At 45.2% G+C, this 21,618-nt stretch overlaps 1 protein-coding gene across 1 annotated transcript in view; it reads left to right on the top strand.

Moving 5' to 3' along the window:
* Window positions 1–383: 383 nt before the first annotated feature.
* Grip1 (glutamate receptor interacting protein 1) overlaps window positions 384–21,618 on the top strand; it is a 640,059-nt gene continuing 618,824 nt past the window's right edge. Inside the window, exon 1 of the mRNA XM_041666725.1 lies at window positions 384–545. Within this exon, the coding sequence (XP_041522659.1) occupies window positions 488–545 (58 nt within the window). The 5' untranslated portion in view covers window positions 384–487. The remainder of the gene's footprint in view (window positions 546–21,618) is intronic.

A 21,618-nucleotide genomic window follows, 5' to 3' on the forward strand; every position in this document is an offset into this window, starting at 1 on the left:
TCCGAGTCCCACCTGCTGGCGGCGGAGGGACGAGGAAGGGGAAGAAGGAGGCGAGGAGGAGGAGCGGAGCGAGGCGGCGCCAGCCCTGAGCTCCCGCCGGCGCCCACCTCCGGGGGCTCGGAGGTCCTGCACCGGCCTGCTCGGGTCCCCCGGCCTCGCGGCCACACCGCGCCACCGCGGCTGCAGACACCCCCCCCTCCCGCCCCTCCCGCTCTGCCCGCGTATCGCGCGGCCGGGCCCGGCCGCCAGCCACCGCCACTGCCACCCCGGGGAGCTCCGGCGACTTGGAGGCGAGCAGCGGGGCGCTCGGCGTCGCCTCCATGTGTCGGGGAGTCGCCTCGGCGCCCCAGCCCCGCTGAGCAGCCCCGGGCGTGTTGCGACCGGCCGGAGGGCGTGAGCCAGGAGGCGCGGCGAGCCCCGCAGCCGGCGACCAGAGAGCGAGCGAGTGAGCGAGCGAACCCCGGAGCAAGCTCAGGGAGCAGACACCATGCCGGGCTGGAAGAAGAACATCCCCATCTGCTTGCAGGCGGAGGAGCAGGAGAGAGGTGAGCCTCGCGGCCGAGCCTGGCGGCCGAGTCGGGCGCCCCGGGTGCCTCCCGGTCCCCCAGCTTCTAGAGACCTGTCCCCGGGCCGGCAAGAGAGGGGCGCCGAGCCCTCGGCGGGGGGGGGGGGGGCGCTCCCGACCAGGTGGCACCTTGCGAATTCCGAGAAGGGATTTTGGGGTCTTGGGGGGAAGCCGAGGGGGGCAGGGAAACGGTGCTGCAGCAAGCAACTTTTTGCTTGGGGAAAGATTTTTTTTTTCTTTTCCTGGCGAGGACCTAGAGAAACTCCAGCAGCTCCCGGTCCCGCTCGCACGTGGAACCCGGGCTCCTGTCTGTGCGGTGGGCGCTTCAGGTGCGGGGGATGGGGGAGAATCTTGCAGTGTTTTAAGTGACTTTTCAAACTTTCCTACTCCTGCCGCGGCCGCCTTTGAGATGTCCCCGCCTCTGGCTGGGCTACGGTGGTGCTGCCAAGCCCTAAGTTGCTGGAGATTCTTAAAGGAGGAGGAAAACGAGGAAAAGGGGGAAGAGTGTGGGGGTGGAAAGGGGGCGCTGCCATAGGTCACTGGAGGGGGAAGGGAGACGGAGAGGGCTGTCCGCAGGCCAAGGGGTCTGGGACTGGTAGTGACTGCCTAGGAAATGAGTTATGCCCCAGCGCAGTCCCGGCTTTCTTGTTAATACCGCAGGACTGCGGGCTTTTCATAATTACCGTCTATTTTTTTTTTGTAAGAAATGGCACTCGGTGCCAGGTGCTTTGCAGACCTTTTATGCTTCGGCCTGACAAGTGTACCGGGCACGTTGCTTTGAAGTGACTCGCGGAGAGGAAAGTTGAAGGCCTTTTGCACCTAAATGCTTGGCTCTGTTGTCATTTTGTGGTGTTTGGTTTGTGCAGTGTTTGGCCAGGAGTTCAGCTCTGTAACCTGGATATGATGTTCTCTGTGTGCACCAAAATTTCCTACAAGGCCCCATGGGGCTGTGGGGTGTGCAGATCCAGAGGGCTTCCTGGCTGTCAAGGTCCACCAGGGTTTATAGTCTCCTGTTTCTTCTGCTCCAGCCTGCCCTGGCTTGTTCAAGGAAGATGCTTTAGAAGCGAGTGGCTTTTGGGATGCAGGGTCTTCCTGAGTGTGCCCACCAGCTGGTGCTGGAGGTTAAATGGTGCTGCGTGGGTGGGTGGCAAGGAAGCAGGAAGCCAGTCTGCTGTGCAGAAAAGGCAGGGTTTGTTTGTTTGTTTTTTCAAAAGATCTTGATTCTGCAGCGTGGGGAGCTGGTATGGACTGTGGCTGGGTTACTGGTCATGCCGAGAAAGTTTCAGACTCTTGAAATAATGCTTGCAGTGGAAGAACCAATGTACAATTTCCAGTTTTTCTCTAGGTGGCACAGCGTGTCTTCGGTTGATAGCCTGTTTAATGACTCAGGGAATTTGTCCCTTTGAAAAGCACTTCCTTAGATTTGGGACCATGTATTTACCCCTCCCCAATGGTACCCTTGCTTCAGAAATACATCTGTCTTTGCTTAACCAAATTTATCACCAGGTAAAAGCACTGAAAGAAAGCATTGTGTCAGGCACACACTGTCTGTCCTATCAGCTGCACGCCGCAACGCACCTGATGTTAAGAGCATCCGTTTGATTAAAAAAGAAAAATCACAGCGCTGCCCTCAGGTTTTATCAGAATGCTGAAGTGGGTATTTTTTTTTTGATTGTAACAAAATGTGCTTGTATGTCTTTTAGAAATATATGGTAACTTTGAAAGCTGATCACCTAATCTGTTTGGCTGAGATAAGACCGGAATTCCTCCAGTACAAAAAAATCTGGATCAGAGAAATTGGACTGTCTTAGCTCCTCCAACAGGAGAAAACAGGGAATGTGTGTAACTTTGGTGCTGCCCCCCTTTAATGATTCTTATTCCTTGCATATAAAATATTTTTCTAATGTGTGTGTGTGTATATATGGTTGTATCCTTTGAGATCCTTCCTGCCTTATTGAGAATGTACAAATGTGTTTGTTCTTTAAATACTGCATACAACCTAGAATTTGTGTATAGGAATGTGTTGTGTATATGTAAATGAGTCAAGATGCTTACATGACTTTCTGTCAGAGGACATTGCTTGAGCTTGGCTTACACCTTTTGCAAAATTTTATTATAAAGTATCGAGTAGTTGATGTTTTCTGTTTGTATTTGAATAACATTGCCTAGAGTTCCCCCTACCCCTGAGATTTTAAGTAATTCAAATAGTACTGAATTAGGTACCTTTGAAATATACACAGAAGGATTAAACTGACAGAAAAGTATGAACATGGCAGGCGTACATTTTTAACATTGTCTGACGGTACAATCAACCGAAAGGCCAGTTTCTAGTATCTTATATTAAATCCTAAGGGGGGGAGCTGTGCTTGCTGCCTTTTCCAGACTGCGCTAGTAAAACTTTGTTCAGTGTATGTTTTATTTAGTTAAATCTTTTTTGCATTTGATTGTAGCCCAACTTTATATGAGATGCTACCTTCCTCAAGTTCTAGATCTCAGCATTTAAGATGCTAATCTCAGTTCACGGATGGATGGGAGGAACTGGGGAGATGGCTTAGTCAGCATCCTTGCAAGCATGAGGATCCAAGTTCCAATCCCCAAAACCCGTGTTACAAAAGCCAGGTGTACCAGTGCCTTCGGTGCTAGTGTGGAGGAGGTGGATTACTAGGGCTTGCAAGGTAGCCAGGCCAGCTGAGCTGGTGAACTCTGGGTTCAGTTAGAAACACTGTCTCAGAAATAAGGCAGAGGAGCAATTGAGGAATGACGATGCATCAACACACAAAAATTTAGGGGGTATACGTTTATGGCATTATCACATGCTAGAACGATTTGGTTAATCTATGTAATTTTTGTGTCGTACCGACATTCATAGCTGGGGTTTGCCTTGAAGGCCCCTGTCAAGACAATATTGAATGAGCTATTGCAATCGCATGCAGGGTTGAGCAGAGAAACTGCACCGTATCGGTTGCTGCGGTTCGTGCAGTCACCTAGATGACATGTGAAGACTCACCCATGTGGGGTGACATACTATTAAAATTCAGAACACATTTCTCTGTCCTCCCTCCCCTCCCCCATTTTCTGCTTGAGCTGCTAAACCCAATCCATTTAGAAGCCATCAGATAGACTTTCGGGTAAATGTTTTAGGTGAGGAAGAAAGAGTATGATGTTCTCTTTAATATCCCTTCCAATCAAATTTAATTAAGCAGTTTATTGGTTGTTTCACATCTGCTTCTGAGCTGTTCCTTTGCAATAGGGATGTCGTTGCTGAGAGGAACCCCAGCACACTGGGATAGGTGCCTCTGTAATTAACAGTGCCGTTCTTGTGCCTTGTGGCTTTCCTCTGATTGGGAGGCTTTGGGTAGTGGCTGCTTATCATAGTTGAGCAATGCGTAGTGAGCACTCAAGACCAAATGTGCTGCTCAGGAAGACGGACATCTTTCTATTGTAAATGTGCCACTTCCTAGTTTACTTTGCAGCAATGAAACAATACTAATTGGCATTTTCTTTAGATTTGAAATTTAGTCTTAATGGAATGTTTAAGTGTCATCCTCTTCTAAAGATGCTCTAACTGCATTTACATGGCCGTCTATGCTTGCCAGTTTTCATACCCCTTCATTCCTTTGCCATTTTAATTTTTTTTTATTGTAGGTTTTGGAGGTCTATACATGAACTTGAGAATGTCCCTTAGCATTTCAGTTACAGAAGTTACTGCTTAGAGTTTTTGTGTGAATTTTAGCAAATGAGAGATGTGGATGCTTTTATGTGTTATATGCTTTTATAAAGCATTGATGAGAAAGGTGGGGGAGGGTTAAAGAGTGTGCCCTTACCACACCCTTGGTCTATTTTATTTTTATGTCACACGGAGACCTGGTGACATCACACTATGCTCTGTGTAATAAAATGCCAGCTTGACATTTGAGTTTTGACTGGTGAGCTTTGTGTGGGAGAGGGAAGAAAGTAAAGAGATCTAGAGTCCACGATGTGTTAGACACCGCATGCTGCACAGGGGTGGCTTTGTGGAAGTCTGTGGTTCCAGGAAGGTAGGTACAATTGTCATATGAAGACGTTGTGGCCCAGAATCAACACAGTTGCTTCCAGTTACAAAGTCAATCCCCTGAATACTAATTTTCTAAAAGAGATAATTAAAAAAGAAGTTAAGTTACAATTCCTTAGAGAAACTTTGTAGCATTTTATTAGCACAGTATAACATCTTGCACCATTCCTCTCAAAAAACACTGCCCGCAAATCTCTCGCTGTGAACTCATGAGGTAGTTTTTATAAGTTACATACATGGGAAAGCACTTGTCAGGGTTAATGGTGTGCTTTCTGTACACTGACTTTGGAAGGTAGACATAGTACCTTCAGTAGTAAAGATGGCAGTATGAATGCATGTGTTTATTTCTTCTTGTTACCTTTATTTATTTTGTATACGGGGTGGATATCTTGCCATAGCCTGGGTATGGCAATCAGAGGACAACCAGTGGGAGCCAGTTCTTTCTTAGCATAGGAACATCAAGCATCAAACTCAGATGGCCAGGATTGGTGTGCTGAGACACCTCCCAAGCCCTATTTATTTAATTTTTGATACAGTTTCTCCATGTGATCCAGGTCGCCCTGGAGCTCTCTACCATGCTTCAGCCCCCAAGTGCTAGGATTTACATGTGTGCACCACCACACTTGGCTCAACATGTTTCTCAGAATTATTTGACAAGCTTAAAGTAGCTCATTTAGGTGAATAGTTTTTTCACTAAGGTTTTGACACTATTACAGTTTTCCTTGTCTTCGGAGTGTATTAGCCATGAAGGCAAGAATTAAGGAAAACAAGGTGTTGTTTTTCTGTTGTGAGCTGGTAAATGACTGCATTGTAGTGGCCATTGTGCCCTTGCTTTGTTGCCAAATGCAATATGTAATTAAAGCCATATATCTGAACTCTTAGCCTGGCTACCAGTGGCCAAACAAAAGGATCTCCTGGGGTCATGCTTTCTTCTGCAGCAACCTGATTGGCTTCTTATACAGAGAAAAGGTAGTATCAATTCATACCAGTGAAGGAAATTGAGAACTGAATCCCATGGAATTTAATATTGTTGTGCTAAGTGCTCTACAGTGGCAGACAGTTTAGGGCATTTGAAAATTATTTGTTTTCCTCTAACTTGCGAGAGTAGTTAGTAATACCAAATATAAGAGCAGCAGCAATCGAAATCCGCCTGTCCAGCTGCCATTAACTCTGAAAGGCCGAGCCGATTCTGGGCCCCAGTCTCACCAAACTTACACTTTCTGAAATGCTGGCATTTCTTAAGTGTGAACATGGGAAACCTGTTGATGCAGGGTCCTCTGTGAAGACGCCCTGAGTGATGGAAGTGCTGTTAGCTTTACAGGAAGGTGAATGCTGTCTTAATATATCTAGCAATTAAAATGGATCAGATTTAATGTCCCACCATCCTTCATTTCAGCAATGTTTAACCTGAAGGCATCCAGTGAGGACTGAGGAGAAGGTGTGACTCATGTCCTTGGTCGAGTCCCTGACTTCAGCACCCTGGTAGACAGCAAGGAATTTGAAAAGAAGTGGCATCAAAGTGCAAACCCACTGTGACAAGTGGTGTCTCTCTTATGTAATAATGAAATGACACTAGCAAAAGTAATAGTTCCACGTTGTATGTCACTTCCATCCAGGTTCACTAATGGTGACTTTCACTATTTGTATGTGTCTTGAAGTAGAAGGTCCATAAACTTAGCCCCTTAGGTTGCCTAGATGGTGAGATGATATGATTTTTTTTTTTTAAATTCTTTACAAACATCATAAGCTGGCAGAGGGGAGTAGATGCAGTGTTTTGTTGGAAGCTCCAATGAAGCAGCGCTTTCCCAGGTTAGGTTCTTTGATGTTGCCTAATCTGATTCTTTCATGAAAAACTCAGTGGAGAAACAAGCTCAGGATCATGCTCCATTCACCTGCAGAAGTAGACCATGCTCCATTCCCTGCAGAAGTAGACCATATATCATTCCCCTGCAGAAGTAGACCATGCATCATTACCCTGCAGAAGTAGACCATGCTCCATCCCCTGCAGAAGTAGACCACACTCCATCCCCTGTAGAAGTAGACCATGCTCCATCCCCTGTAGAAGTAGACCACGCTCCATCCCCTGCAGAAGTAGACCATATCTCATTCCCCTGCAGAAATAGACCATGCATTATTGCCCTGCAGAAGTAGACCATGCTCCATCCCCTGCAGAAGTAGACCATGCTCCATCCCCTGCAGAAGTAGACCACGCTCCATCAGCCTGCAGAAGTAGACCACGCTCTATCCCCTGCAGAAGCTTCTTGGGCACTAGCTGCCATGATGGATGTGGAAATGAGAAAATCATGTTTTTTATTTTGTTTTGTTTTGTTTGAGATTATTAAGTACAGTTGTGGATCCCGGGGCGTGACGTCCGGGGTATGACCTATGGCCACAGCCATCTCTTTTTGCCCCTGTGCATGCTGGTGCCAAGGAAGATTAAGGGAGAGAGACTGTGCTGGACCAGAGAAGGAAGATGCTATGAGGACAGAAGCCAGTGGAGGTGGCAGGAAGGGAGGGTAGGACAACTTGAAAGGAGGAAGAGGCTTCAGAAGATTGGGAGGGGATGGGAGGTTCGGTGTGTTTCTGAGCATCCTTGAACAGGAGATCCCGGGGACTGCTAGGGAATTCTCAAGGGACTGAAGTGTAGCTAGGGGCCATGTGTGTGGAGAAGAGAGTAGGAGTTTCCTCCCACAGTGGCAGAGGGGAGCAGGAGACTGGAAAAGGCAAGATGTAGGATTTCCTGTGCCAGGAGAAAGTTCAGACTGTTCATCTGATATGTGGAGTTGTCCAAGAATGAATGATTAGATTCTATTCATCTCTTAGAAAGGTTACCCGGAGAACACAGAGGGAAACTGTGAAGGGGAAGGGTCTTAGAAGAGTCAGAGGAATGAGCAGGCTGCTGCCTTGATTTGGTGATCTTTCTCTCTGTCTCTCCACTCCCTCTCTCCCTCCTCTCTCTTTCTCTCCATCCCCCCTTTCTCTGTCCCTCTCCATATCACTCCTCTCTTTCTCTCCAACCTCCTTTCCTCCTTCTCTCTAACCCCCTCCGTCTGTCTCTCTGTCCCCCCCCCCCCCCGCCCTCCCTGTCTGAGACAAGGTCTCTCTATGAAGCTCTAACTGCCTTCAACCCTGTCTCTATCAGGGACCCAGTGTTCTTTCCTGGTAGACTTAATGAAGCCTGGTCCAAGACAATGAAGGACCACCAATGTAGCTGTTTACCAGTCTGCGTATAGTATACCAGGGATTGCCATTTTCGCTCCTTTTATTATATAAAATTCACATACTATCTGATCATCAATGAAAAATAGCTACCGTTCTGTATGCGTGTCTTAAAACTAACTTGAGATTTAGGTGACTTTGTGCCACTGAGAGAAAAGGCCGATAGCAGAATATTTTACCGAAGTCCCATCCTTCCCGGTAGCACTAGCTGCTATGACTGTTACACTCGGAAAATACCTGATGGATCTAGGAGTAGCTCTAGCTTACTGCTTACTCTGGACTCAGGGTCAATAGCCAGGAGTGGTTATTTTTCAGCATTGTCCTGGGCAGACAGCCCCTGGTACCTCTGATTTTTCTTGTCTGTAAAGTAAGGGCACTTGGCATGTTTACGGCTGGGGTACCGTCCAGAGGTGAATGACTGGATATCATGTGGTGGGAAGTTGGCAAAGACTCAGGCTCTTGATGGACATTTGCATATTAGTAGACCATCTTGAAATAGGGGTATTATTTGAGTTACCTTTGTCTCATAAAACATAATAAAAAGAAAAATTTCATTAAAAAAGTTAACTATTAGCCTTCCAGTGAGGCCAAGTAGTGGTGGCACTTGCCTTTAATCTCAGTACTCAGGACTCACAGGGAGGTGAAACTCTGTGAGCTCAAGAGCTCAAGGTCAGTCTGGTCTACAAAGTGATTTCCAGGGTAGCTAGAGCTACACAGAGAAACCCTAGCTGGAAAAACAAATAAAAAACAAGCAAAAATTTCCCTCTTGAGCCTTATAACCGTGGTGGCAGCATCAGAGAACGGTGCGTGTCTGACAACTTATGCAGCCCGTGCATCTAAGATGCAGTACATGTGTTGGTGTTTAATTCTCCGACTGTGGCATCCGTGGCTGCAGGGGAGAGTCCAGCTCAAATGCCGAGAGCACGCTGCTTCCTTCCACTGATTCCAGTTCTGTCTAATATGGTCCCTGGCCTCAGTCCCCTCTCCTATCACCATCGAATTGAAACCATGCTCGTAATGTTTCTAAGCAAGGAAAAAGTTTTTGCAGATCTCTGCTGCTACTGCCTTCTTTTTTTTATGATGCTGTTTAAACATATACAATATAAAACAAGGCCCAGACTCCTGGTGCTTACGGCATTGTGACTACAGAGTCAAGAAGATAGCACAAATACTACACTTTGAAATTGGTCACATCAAAAGGAGCAACATCCGCTACACGCACTTCGATATTTGGCTGAGACTAAATTCCCTCTGCAATGCAAATGCCACCCTTGTTATTGCAGAAAGTAATGTCACTGCTTTTTATTTTATCTGCCTGAGTCTGTGACACACTGCCTTTTTTGGTCGTAAACACATCATTTATGTAGAATGTCCTCGGTGGCGATCCTAAATATAACACCCAAATTTAACTTCGAGATTGGTGTCACATTGGGACTGCACGCTCCTGTTGTCCTTTTTGATCTACCTTTGTCCTTCTTAAACGGTCTGTGGTGAGGGACTATTTTAGTCAGCCAAGGCTGGTTGAACTGTTGTCAAACAGCGCAGTGAATTGTGGGGCAAGTCACCCGCTGGGCTGGCCTGTCCCTGTCTCTTCCCCATTTGGTGAGATGTGTCCACCAATCACAGATCAGCATGAGATCATTTCACATGGCAGCAGGAATCTCTTCAGCAGTCCCCACTTCCACCTACTTATCTAAGCAGGAGCAGGTAACACGTACCCTGCCCACAGACCACACTTAAAATAAGACTCTGTTACAGCACCTGTGCACAGTGGAGATCCTGAGATCAGTGGCATTAGGAGGAGCCTGCATAAAATGTACACACTATTCTGAAGGTAAAAAAATGAAACAGTTTCGGCAACTGTTTTTGCCTCATCTGTAAGCCCTGTTGCTGTTGAAAACGGGATCCGAACCCGTCAATCAAGAGCACACCAGTCCTGCTTACAAACTCTCCTCTAGTTTCCCTCATTCCTCAGTGCTGTCTCTCTCTCTCTGTCCCAAGATGGTACCCGTGTGAAGGGGACAGCTCAGTGTCCTGTGATACTGGGAGAAGGGCACTTCATCCCTCCGCTGTGTGACCCTCACTGTGTCCGACGCTCTGATGTTGGCATGCTGGGAACCTGGGCATTGTGCCCTGGTATCTACTGAGTTGAGTCTCTTCCCTCTTATTCTTTGGATGTCACCCTGCAGCTGATTTGCTCTTCCTGGACCTCATCATTGTGTCTGCTTGGGAGATCTGCTAGTCTGTGACCTTCCACAGGCCTTCCTGCATACCTTTCCTGTCAGCATTTCTGTCTCCCTCTGGGGAGCCAGGAATCACTGTTTAGAGGTGACTAGAGCCCATCTATGCCTGAGCTGCTTTCTATAAATGTCACCGCTCTTTCAGCCCATTGCCACATTGGATAGTGCACGTGTCCAATAGGAGGCCTGCATGCTAGATGGTGGTGTCTTTGGCCAGCACTCTCTAATGTGCTCAGATTCATGCAGGAAGCTTTTAGGAATTATAACATCTGATCTACCAGGTCCCACCTTTTCTTTCTTTCCTGCCGGAAGTCTGGAGTGAGCTAAGTGACTTGAAAACTTCAACTGGAGGAGACAGGGAGCAAAATGAAGGAATGGTGGAAGGAAAGAAATTCCTGTTTCTGTGAAGAGCCAACAGAAATAGAGAAAATAGACCAGCAGCCCAGAGATGACGTAGCCTGGAGCTGGCAAATGGTCCCATCAGTACATGTTGCTGGCCAACCTTGCACACCGCCCTTTCCTGGTTGTTCAGCTAGAAATCTGCCCTCTGTATTTCTCCAGCAGACATAGGCATAGAAGTACAGGACATGATTCACCCCAGAGTTAGCACTGTGGGACTCCTAATAAAGACCGATATTTTGTTCTGAGGTAAGAGTCTCACTCTGTAGTCTAGACTATCCAGAAACTTGCAGTAATCCTCCTGCCTTAGCCTCCCAAGTGTTGGTCTTACAGATAAAAACCACCATACTTGATTTGATAGCAATGCTGTTTATAAAAGGCTCCCCTTAAATTGCAAATGAAGACTTAAAGAATAAGTCACCAGATATCCTCCAGATTTCTTCTGTATGGGTTTAAAGAATCAACCAACCAACCAATTAATCAATCAATCAATCAACCAATCATCATCATCATCATCATCATCATCATCATCATCATCTTTTTCTTCTTCCTCTTTTTCCTCTTCCTCTTCTTCTTCCTCTTCCCCTTCCTTTTCTTCCCCCTCTACTTCCTCCTCCTTTCCTTCTCTCCCTCCCTCCTTTTTGCCTTCCTTCCCTCCTTCACCTTGCTCCCTTTCTCCTTCCTTCTCCTACTTCTTAGACTATTCAAGGGCTATTGTCTTTGATTTCCCTAGTTTTTGAATACAGAATATTAGCAGGCCATATGAAAACCTTGTACACAGTTTGACAGGATAATTTCGGTGTTTTTTTGGTTCAGTTCATCATTTAAACAAAATATAAAGAATGTGGTTTTTACCTATTGGTTCACTTTAAAATGGCAACAAACTATAAAAAAAATAATGTAGGTAAAAACTTTACACAGTGACATGGCAGATGCTTATTCTGTGTTGAACCTGTGAATTCTTTCCCTCTTGCTATCTCATGATGTCTAGTGTTTATATCTTACTGATGTTCACAAATTCCACCTGGAAAGATTGAGAGGAATGCATGGCTTGCCTCAAGAAGACAAAATTAGTTACAGGAATTTCTACCTTGTCCTTTTCAGAAGCTTCAGGATTATTAACTAAAAGAGTGGCATTCGGAATTGGGTTTTTCAGCAGATTTAAGTGTTTTGTTTTCAATGTATAATTTTCCAGTATGGGAGCCCATTTTCATCAAATGGAACTCTCGAACAAGGCAATATAAATTTAGCTTCTTTGTCAGTGTTTCACTTTCCTTCTGTCAATTGAGCTATGAGAGGGAATGCACGAAGCTAGAATCAGACACCCGTAGGGCTGCTGCTGCCGGGAACGAATCGCTGGCTTTGCCAGCGAGCTTGTATGTGGCTGTACAGAGGAGAGCCCTGCCATAAAAGTGTAACATGTTCTCCCCCACCCACAGCCATGTGGAGTCAGTGGCTGCACTGACTCAAACTCTGTCCTAGTAATAATCCTACTGAAAAAAGAAGAAGAGGGGGCAGTGGATTAGTTTGATCAGGGTGCTCTAACAACATGCCATGGCTGGTAGACTGGGTAAGTAGAAATGGATTACTCTACAGATCGTGAGGCTGAGTTTATTATAAATGGAAGCAATGGAGAGGGGAGGGGTGGAGGGGAAGGGAGGGACTGACTCTGATTTAAGACTCAGTCTCTTGTGTGTCTTCTTAGGAGGACATTGATCCTATCAGATCAGCATCCCACTCTTAAAACTCCGATTAGCCTTAATTCCCTTCTTAGAGACTGCATCCCGAATAAAGCCACACTAAAGGGTTAAGCATGTGTGTGGATTTTGAGTGAATACAGATACTCAGAGAGCAATGAGCAGGAACAGAAGATTAGTCAGTGGTTTTTATTATGTTTCTGTAAATTTTATCTCTCAATGTCTGCAAGCTACTACTAATTTTGAACAAAAGTATCTGGTTTTAAAAATGTGACCTCTGTTCTCTTTTTTTTTCATGCTTGTGTGATGTGTGTGTGTGGGGGGGAGGGTGTGTGTGAATGTGTGCATGTGTGTGTTCATATGTGTGTGGATATACTTGTGTGTGTGGGGGGAGAGTGTGTGTGAATGTGTGCATGTGTGTGTTCGTATGTGTGTGGATATACTTGTGTGTGTGTGGGGAGAGTGTGTGTGAATGTGTGCATGTGTGTGTTCGTATGTGTGTGGATATACTTGTGTGTGTGGATATACTTGTGTGTGTGGATATACTTGTGTGGGGGCACACACGCATGTGTGTGGAGTCCAAGGCTATGTGTTAGTCTTCCTCCGTCTCTGCTGTATTTGCTGAAGGAAGGCCTTTCAGTTGAACTTGGTTAGTCTCGCTAGCTAGGGATCCCTTCTCTGCCTGCCTCGCTGGGATTAGGGCTCTGGCTTTCACACGTGCTTTGTGGTTACAAGTATTTTAGTCCCCAAGTCATCTCCCTAACTCTGGCTTCTCATATTTTTTTTATTGATTTTTTTTTCTCATTGTGCACCTATCCCCCTCCATTTAGATATGTTAGACTTATGTCTGCTTTAATCAATAGTGTTCAAGGATTGATGATCTGTGACCCCCGTGGTCAGGATGCAGAAGTTGGTGGGGCTTCCCCTTGTTATCTGGACCTCATGGAGCCGCCATGCTGGGAGGAATCCCTTTTGCATGGGCAGGTTGCATTCTCTCCAGGTGGCAGTTCTGGATTCTGGTCTTCTGAGGCCAGGTATTAGGCCAGGTGTCAGTGAGTCTTTAGAGGGATTAGGATCCCTGGTTGTTGAGTCACCTCAGGTATTGATCTTCATATGGAGGTTCTGTGATGTGGGATTCACCTTCATATGCTATGAATATATTTTACTACCATTGGTTAATAAAGAAGCTACATTGGTTTATGGCAGGGTAGAATATAGGTAGGCAGGAAAATTAAATTGAATGCAGGGAGAAAGAGTGCAGAGTCAGGGAGATGCTATGTAGCCAAAGGAGATGCCAGAACCTTACCGGTAAGTCATAGCCTCGTGGCAATACAAAGATTAATAGAAATGGTTTAATTTAAGATATACAAGAGCTAGCTAGAAATATACCTGAGCCATTGGCCAAACAGTGTTGTGATTAATATAGTTTCTGTGTGATTATTCAGGTCTGAGAGGCTGGGAAACAAAAATACAGTCTCTGACTAGAGTTCTGGACATTGGGGACTAGCCATTTTTGCAGCCATCTCTCTTTAGCCCTGACCTATATAACCTCTGAGCTCTGGAAGATGGCAGTTCCATTTTGGTGAGATTTGTTGTGTAGAAGGGATATTAGAGCTGATATTGGGGAGCCCCTATCTGGGAACTCTATTTCTAGCAGTAAGCTCATGCAAATATAATTTAAGTGTCGCTTAGGTTGAGTAGTATGTAGATGGTAGAAATGCAGCCTTCTCTCTTATGCTTCCTTGCAGGCTGAGAAGTTTAAGATCAAAGTCAGATTTGGTGAGGATTGTTTCATGCTTCCGAGGTGGCAATTATTGCTGTGTCCACATACGACTGCACATAGGAAGGCAGAAAGCACTGGGGTGATCACTCCAAACCCCTTCATAATAGGACTAATCCACTCATGACAGCAGAGTCCTTGTGATTTAATTATTTGCCAGGGGTCCATATCTTAATAATGTCATACTGGGTGAGTGTTGGAGAGATGTTCCTATCCCTGTCCACATGCAGTTCCGACATATGAGTGTTGGAGAGATGTTCCTATCCCTGTCCACATGCAGTTCCGACATATGAGTGTTGGAGAGATGTTCCTATCCCTGTCCACATGCAGTTCCGACATATGAATGTTGGGGAGATGTTCACATCTCTGCCCACAGGCAGCGGCTGCTCAGCTCCTTCACTGTCCTGAACAGAATCCTCTGAACCCCAGCCTCCTTGGTGTCTTGCTCTAATGGAAACAGTGCTCTCCACTCAGGCTCCGTCTTTCTCCTCCATGGTTTCTCAGTCATGTCTCATTGCCCTTCTTCTTACAGCCACCCTGTAGGTAAGTTACTCATGTCTGTAGCCACATCCTGGGTTGTTAGTTCTCAGAGGCAGCCCTGTAGTCTCAGAATGTCTTTCTAGATGCCTTTTAGAAGGTGTGAGGCCAAAGCACTTCCAGATGAGCATCGACACTGTTGCCTTTGCTTGTGTGTTGTGCATGAGTGTATACTATGGATTATAGGGACGTATGGCATATAGGGACACTTTTATTCTGGCAGCAAGAAGAGTTGTACATATAGATGCTTGCATGTCAGATGTTTCTATTTTAATAATTTCCATCATGCCAAATATTTACAATTGAGATTATCAAAAATTTGTCTGCGTGGGTTCTTAGTGCTTTAGAGTCGTCTGTGTAGAGTGTGAAAACTGATATCCTAGAGCTGGTCATTGTCCAGAGCTCTACTCTCTCATCTTGTTTTCAGCTATCCTGTTCTCAGTAAGTACCAGTCTTTCTTATCTCGACTCCTGTCCTCTTCCAATCCTGTAGAACCTCAAATCCACAGCCCTCCCCCCACCACGTACTTCACTGCAATCACTGCTTCTGTGTGCAGCTCTGATGTGTTTCCACAGGAGCAGGACGATGAGCTAGCCTGCTAATGTTTCTCATGCGTTTGTGGGCTGCACACACTCACGTTTATCAGTAATGGAAACTGAGGGCAGGGTTGTGTTGTTTTCTTTTTTGTATTAGTTTTGTTACTGTGGAATTTTCATCATTCAGAACAGTTCTTAGTAAGTCCATAGAATATACTCAGCAAACATCTGTCCAATGAGATAAATTATAAAGTCCCAGAGATAAGAGGCAGGGTTCCAGCTCCTCATTCAAAAAAGGAAAGGTCTAAGGTAGTGACATGTTGAGGATATTTGGAGAGGTGAGAAGCAACTTGGATCTTCCTAAGGCCATTAGAGCAATAGAATGTGTCCAGTGGTATCACGAAGGGAAGAGAAGGATCTTCAGATGCCAGGGCGAGCACGCTCGCAGGGATGCTTCCATTATTCCACAATGTGCATTTGAACTCTTAAGCATCTTGATTCCAGTGGAAGATAACCAGGACCGATTTTGGTACTCTATCATTCTTACTTTCTGTGCTAGTTAGTTTGGATTGTCAATTTGACCTGACATAGAATCATCAGGAATTATCTAGATCAATTGGGCCCGTGGCTGTGCCTGTGGGGAGATTGTCTTGATTGTTAATTATTGTAAAGACCTCGGCTAAGTGCATGCGACATCACTTCATGGCTGGGAACTGTGTAAGAGCGAGGAAAGCTAGTGACTCGAGCAAGCAGGCAGCACGGAGCCATTGCTTGCTCTCTGCCCTTGACTGGGGATGGGATGGGGCTCGCTGCTTGAGTTCAGGCTTTGCCTTCCTCCCAATAACGGACTGTAACCTGGAGCAGTAAGCCAAATGAACCCTGTCTTCTAGAAGTTACCTTTTCCAGCATATTTTACCGCAGCAATAGAATGAATGAAACTGCAACCCACCTTCCACATTCGAGGAAGAATTGGGAAGCTAAATAAACCCTACACCAACATCTCCTTTGCCCAACTGGGAGGGGCAGATGAGCAGGGGGTATCTTATTCACCGTTGTTGAACCACACATTGGTCTTTAGAAAATGCCCCTTGATGATGAAAGCAGCAAAGACTTCCTGCTAAAATGTACCTCTGTTAGCGGTGCGGCTGATGGGAGAAGTGCTCAGCAGGTGAAGGCTTCCTCTTGACGTTTACTCTGAGACAGGATTACTGTGTCAGTGATGGTGTCGCAGTCTCCGGATTTACGTCTCTGCTGCGCACCTCTCACAGTGCAGGGCACAGCATGGATGCTTAGCCTTTGCTACGTGAATAGAAAATGAGATAAAATGAGCGGGCATTATGCAAAGTGGTGGCGGGAAAGGAACAGGCTTCATCTTCTTCCCATGCATGGAGAGAAAACAATGTAAAGTCAAGGGTACAGCATATATGGGGAACATTACCAATAAACTATATTATCTAATTGATTTAGGGGAAAATATTTGTTGTTATTACTCATAGGACTTGAAAACTAGGCCGAAAGCAAGAGGGTTTTAAAAGTGGAGCTAAAGTAGTTTACACATTTCTTCAACTCTACTGTTTGTGTTTCATTCTTGCATCTTAGAAGTAGCTACAGGCATTATCTCTCTAACAGCCTCCTCTGGCGCGGAGGTTGGTTTCACCAGTGTATAATAACATGCCAGGAAAATGAAGATTAGTGTAGTTTGTGCTGTTTTTTTCTAAGCCAATTCAACATGCTCTATTCACTCTGGAATGAAATAGAAATGGCCTTTAATTGAATAATTTATTGTGCTGTTTGTTTGTTTTTTGAACATCAAACACAAGAAATAAGTATTTAATCAACTTCTTTGCTTAAAGCATAGTTATAGAGAAACCTATTAGAGTATCTGTAAAATGATCTATATGTAATATATTTATACAGCATCTATGTAGTTTAGAATGTTTCATAGCATTGTCCTTCATTTGAAGGCTGTAGTTCATATGTTTATACATTCTTAGCCACACCATTTTTCTATTTAGATACAGTTGATTACATGGTGGATAATCTCAAATTTCTGTGTAATCATAAATCTTACTTAGATTAAGGTGTCAGCTTAATTGGATAGCTTTTTTCTCCAGCAGAGCATATCTCTAACAAGGTTTCCCAGGCTCCCAGCACACGTATGCTGTCGTTTGTTTTGGGTGCATATTAGTGTTCCTTTACTGTCTGAGGTCCTTCATCATGTTTTCTCAGTTCCCTGTCCCCTTTCTTTCCAAGTTCCATGGTATCTGCTTGTTTTTTCCTTCAGCTCCCTGCAATCGGTTCGCTGCCTATTCCAAGCCCAGCAGGTCACAGGCTTTCTTCCTACACTTGTTGACTTATTAATCTAATAACCTTCTACATCCCTTCCCTGCAGATCCTCACCGAGGCTGTCTCCTGGGGCAATCACATGCCTTTCATGGATTCTTCCTCATGCCACCGGTCAGTTAGGTTTAGATTGCACTGCAGCGGATGAGGACATATCCCCTGAGCAAATTTTTACTTTCCATTATGGGGAGGAAACTTGGCTCTACCGCAGGACAAAGACTCCGGCTTTTATCATGGACTTGGGTTTGAATACTAACTCCGTGGCCTTGGGCAACCCTTTGATCTTTCAAGTTCTTCTTGCACAGATGACTTGTAGGAGTGCACACCTCCATCTTTAGAGTAAAAACACCTGCCCGTGGTTGGCCCTCAGCAAAGGCAGGGAACTCTGGAAGAGTGGAAGTAGACGTAGGTTGCACTGCAGCGGATGAGGACATATCCCCTGAGCAAACTACATACAGTTGTGGACTAGGTAGCCCAGTATTGCGGATGGTGCAATGACCTGAAGACGACTGTTCGCTCACGCTAGTATCTCATCAGGAATGAGGGAGATGCTCCCCAAACTCTCTTGCTAAAGTAGACATTTGACAATGAAGGAACCATTCGTTAAGAGCAACTAATAGAATGATTATGAAGGTAACTCAGACACTTACCTAAGTTACTTTGCATGAAGCTTGAGGGCCCTCCACACTGTAGAGTAATGCACACGTGAACAAAAGGGCTGCTTTTACATGCTCTGCGTATCCTGCTGCTGCTAAATGGCTCAGCCTGACACCAAGGTCTCCATTCAGTTTTCCAGTTCTCTGTTACTCCTGTCACTGGGATGGAGCGAAAGCTGCAGGGGGCTTTCCATTGGTAGTAAAGCAAGACAATAAAGGTGCCGAATGAGCACTAGAGGGCCCGCAAAGATGCGAAGATTGGGATCTTATTTCAACATTTCAATTAATGTTTCCAGATAAAAACAACACGAGGCAAAAACCAATCTAGGAAACAGGAAGTCTGGCACAGCTGCTGTCTGAGCTGAGGTCTGGGAGAGCCCTTTTGCCTGTTCAGATTCCCTGGGCTACCGATATCATTCATTATTTATAGTCTTTAGCAACTTCATTGCTCCCTGAACCACTGATAGTAAAGTCTGTGTCTCCGACCTCACTGTGATCCATGGCTAGCTCGTCTGAGCTGAGTCTCTGAGCATGAAGAAATAGGGATGCTTGCCTGGGAGCCCTGGGTTTTCTCCTGAGGTCAGAGTTGACCACCTTGCCCAGGGATGCTTGCCTGGGAGCCCTGAATTTGCTCCCGAGGTCAGAGTTGACCACCTTGCCCAGAGGACACTCAGTCACAATCACAGCCAGGTTAAGGAGCCTGCTGCCGGTCCATGGGAGTTCTTCACGTCATTGAAATCGTTGGAATCATGGTACGAGTTAGTTCTTTTTACCACAGCATGCCGACGTTTAGTGGGATGTTTAAACATCCTGAGGCAGAGGGCTTTGCCAAGCACCTAGTCATAAACTAGTGTCCAATGAGCAAGGCTTCAAGACAGCAGGTGATCACCATCCGCAGGGTCCCAGGTGCTGTGTGCTGTCTCAGCTTTTGGTGTTTGGCGTTGGTGCCAAGTCATGACGTTGTACCAACAGGCTGTGCTCGCCCTTCCACTTACTGTTCCCGGCCCATCATTTTCCAACTTTTTGCCCCTACCACCCTCAGCCCAAGCCCTCTCAATATGCATGAATGTTTCCTACCTGCTTCTTGACCCCCTCCAGACGTTGGAATTTCTTCTGTACCTTAAATGCAAACCTTGTCCAGTCAGTATTTGTCCTGGAAGCCAGAATGCGGACTTATTTTTGTTTTATTTATTTATTTATCTTCCTATGATTGACACCTTTTCTAGTTCCCCACTATCTGTCTGAGCACCCCAGTCAAGCTCTGTCCCTAGCTTCCATTCTGTTGTCTGTGAAAACTGGCACCACCGAGCTCTGGCAAGCAGGTGTTTTGGGGAAAGATAAAGTCACTTTGGGCAGCTAATTTCATCACAAATCTTCTTCGCAGCTGAAACATCCTGCTCCAGCATGCAGCTCCGAAGATGCTTGGAGAAACACCGCCAAGTACAGCGGTAGATGGTGGGATCTGGGTGTCGAAAAGCAATAGTAAGAGCACGCGTCGATCCTCTTCACCCAGAGCGCCAGTTCTGCAGAAGGGTTGATTCTGAGCCTTCTCAGTGATTCCTCTGTGTTCCCGTGATGCCAATCCAATCAACATCTTGATTCTCTGCTCTGAAGCCCTGTGCCTGTCCTGACAGCGCCGTTTTCTCTAATTGAGCAAACTCAGCAGTTATTGAGGGCCAACTATGCACCCTCTGCTGTGGTATTTGCCAGAAAGAAATCAGCCAGCGCTGACCTTGAGAAGTCTACTACACTGTACAGTGAACATTTTATAACGTTGGGACTACATGAAGCCAATTATCATTTCTTCCCATCTTAGGCCTAAAACATATCTAACAGGGATTTATTCTCTTTCCACTCCAAATAGTAAAAGGACCCCTACAGGTAAAGAAGGAAGGCGTGAGTACATTCTGAAAAGGCATGTGTGTGACAGAAAATAGCATAAGTTACATGAAAATTTAATAGTCTTATATGTTGACACTTGCCATAAACAGAATTAAAAGGCAAATGGTTAACTAGAAGGAATATAAAAGACAAAAATTCAATATCTCGTATAAAACAAGCACATAGTAGCACTTATTAAGTCATTGGCCAATGAAGGAATGAATGAATGAAATAAAAGGAATAAGGAATTCAGTCTCACCAGTAGAATAAAATAAAAAGATGCGAACCTGTAACACATGGCACATCACACCCAGGTATACACACACACACACACGCACACACACACACACACACACACACCATAAAAATAATAAGCACAGTAACTTTTTACCTTAATGGAAAATACTTTTAAAGACTCTGTCGTCATCATTTTATTAATAATTGATATTAATTCATTTAATTTAAACAATCCTTCATCTGCAGTTGATATTGTTGCCTTCAGTTCGTCCATAAGCACAGGACTTCAAGAAGCAGAATCATCAAGGATGCTGGAGGTTAGATCTGGTCCCATCCTTGTCTGGCTACACCATCCATTCCCTTACCCACCATAGTATCCTTCTGTGTTCAAAGTGTCCTGGAGGAGATTTGATGATACGGGATGAAGCTGAAGAACACAGTAGTATCTTCATACATTACATTCCACTTGTGGTCTTCCAAACATAGCATGTACACAGAGCATTGATGTGTGCTGGGGGAGGGCAGTACATAAAGTCTGAGAATTTGGCTGGCCCTTTTCTCTTTTCCAGGTTCCCTACCACTGAACTGAACTATTCTCTTCCTCTCTCCTTAACCTGCACTTTCTCACGATCCTTCAGTGTGTATGTATGTGTACACATATATGCATGGACATGAATATACATGTGCACACATATAAATGCATGCATCATATAGTGCTGTAAGTAACATTTGAAATATTATCAAACTTGGGCCGAGGAAGTGGCTCAGTGAGTAAGGTGCTTGCGGAGGACATGAGTTTGGATCCCTAGAAATTGTAAAATCTGGGCCTGGTGACATGTATCTGTCACTCTAGTGTTGGGGTGGGAGCAAAGAAAGGGGATATCCAGATTTTGGTGGCTGTCCATTCAAAAGTTGGTGAGACCCTGTCTCACATCATGAATTAGAGACCATTGAGGAAGACAAATGATGTTGGTCTCTGGGCTCCACAGACAGCTGCAAACACGCAGCGGCATTCAGCCATGAATACACTTGACCATGCACACACACATATACACAGACACATACAGACATACACACCAGCCACACATAAATACACAGAGACACACAGACATACACACCACACACATATACATACACACAGACACAGACACATCCACACACAGACACACACACATGCAGAGACACACAAAGATACAGACACACACATATACACACAGAGAGAGACATACATAGACACATACACACAGAACACCCCCCAAAGAGATACAGACATACACACACATATACATAGAGAAAGACATACACAGACACATACACACAGACACACACCCACACATAGACACACACACTTAGAGACATACATATATACCTTAAACATACATGCTATGCACAGAAAATATTATTAGTGTTATCAGTTTTGTATATGTGAACATAGCACATGTTTTATAGAGAGAGTGCAGAGTAGTTGAGTGACAGG

The sequence above is a fragment of the Microtus oregoni genome, unplaced genomic scaffold, assembly GCF_018167655.1.
Source record: "Microtus oregoni isolate MIOR12 unplaced genomic scaffold, Mior012 000001F_ref0000356, whole genome shotgun sequence".
Taxonomy (NCBI): Eukaryota; Metazoa; Chordata; class Mammalia; order Rodentia; family Cricetidae; genus Microtus; species Microtus oregoni.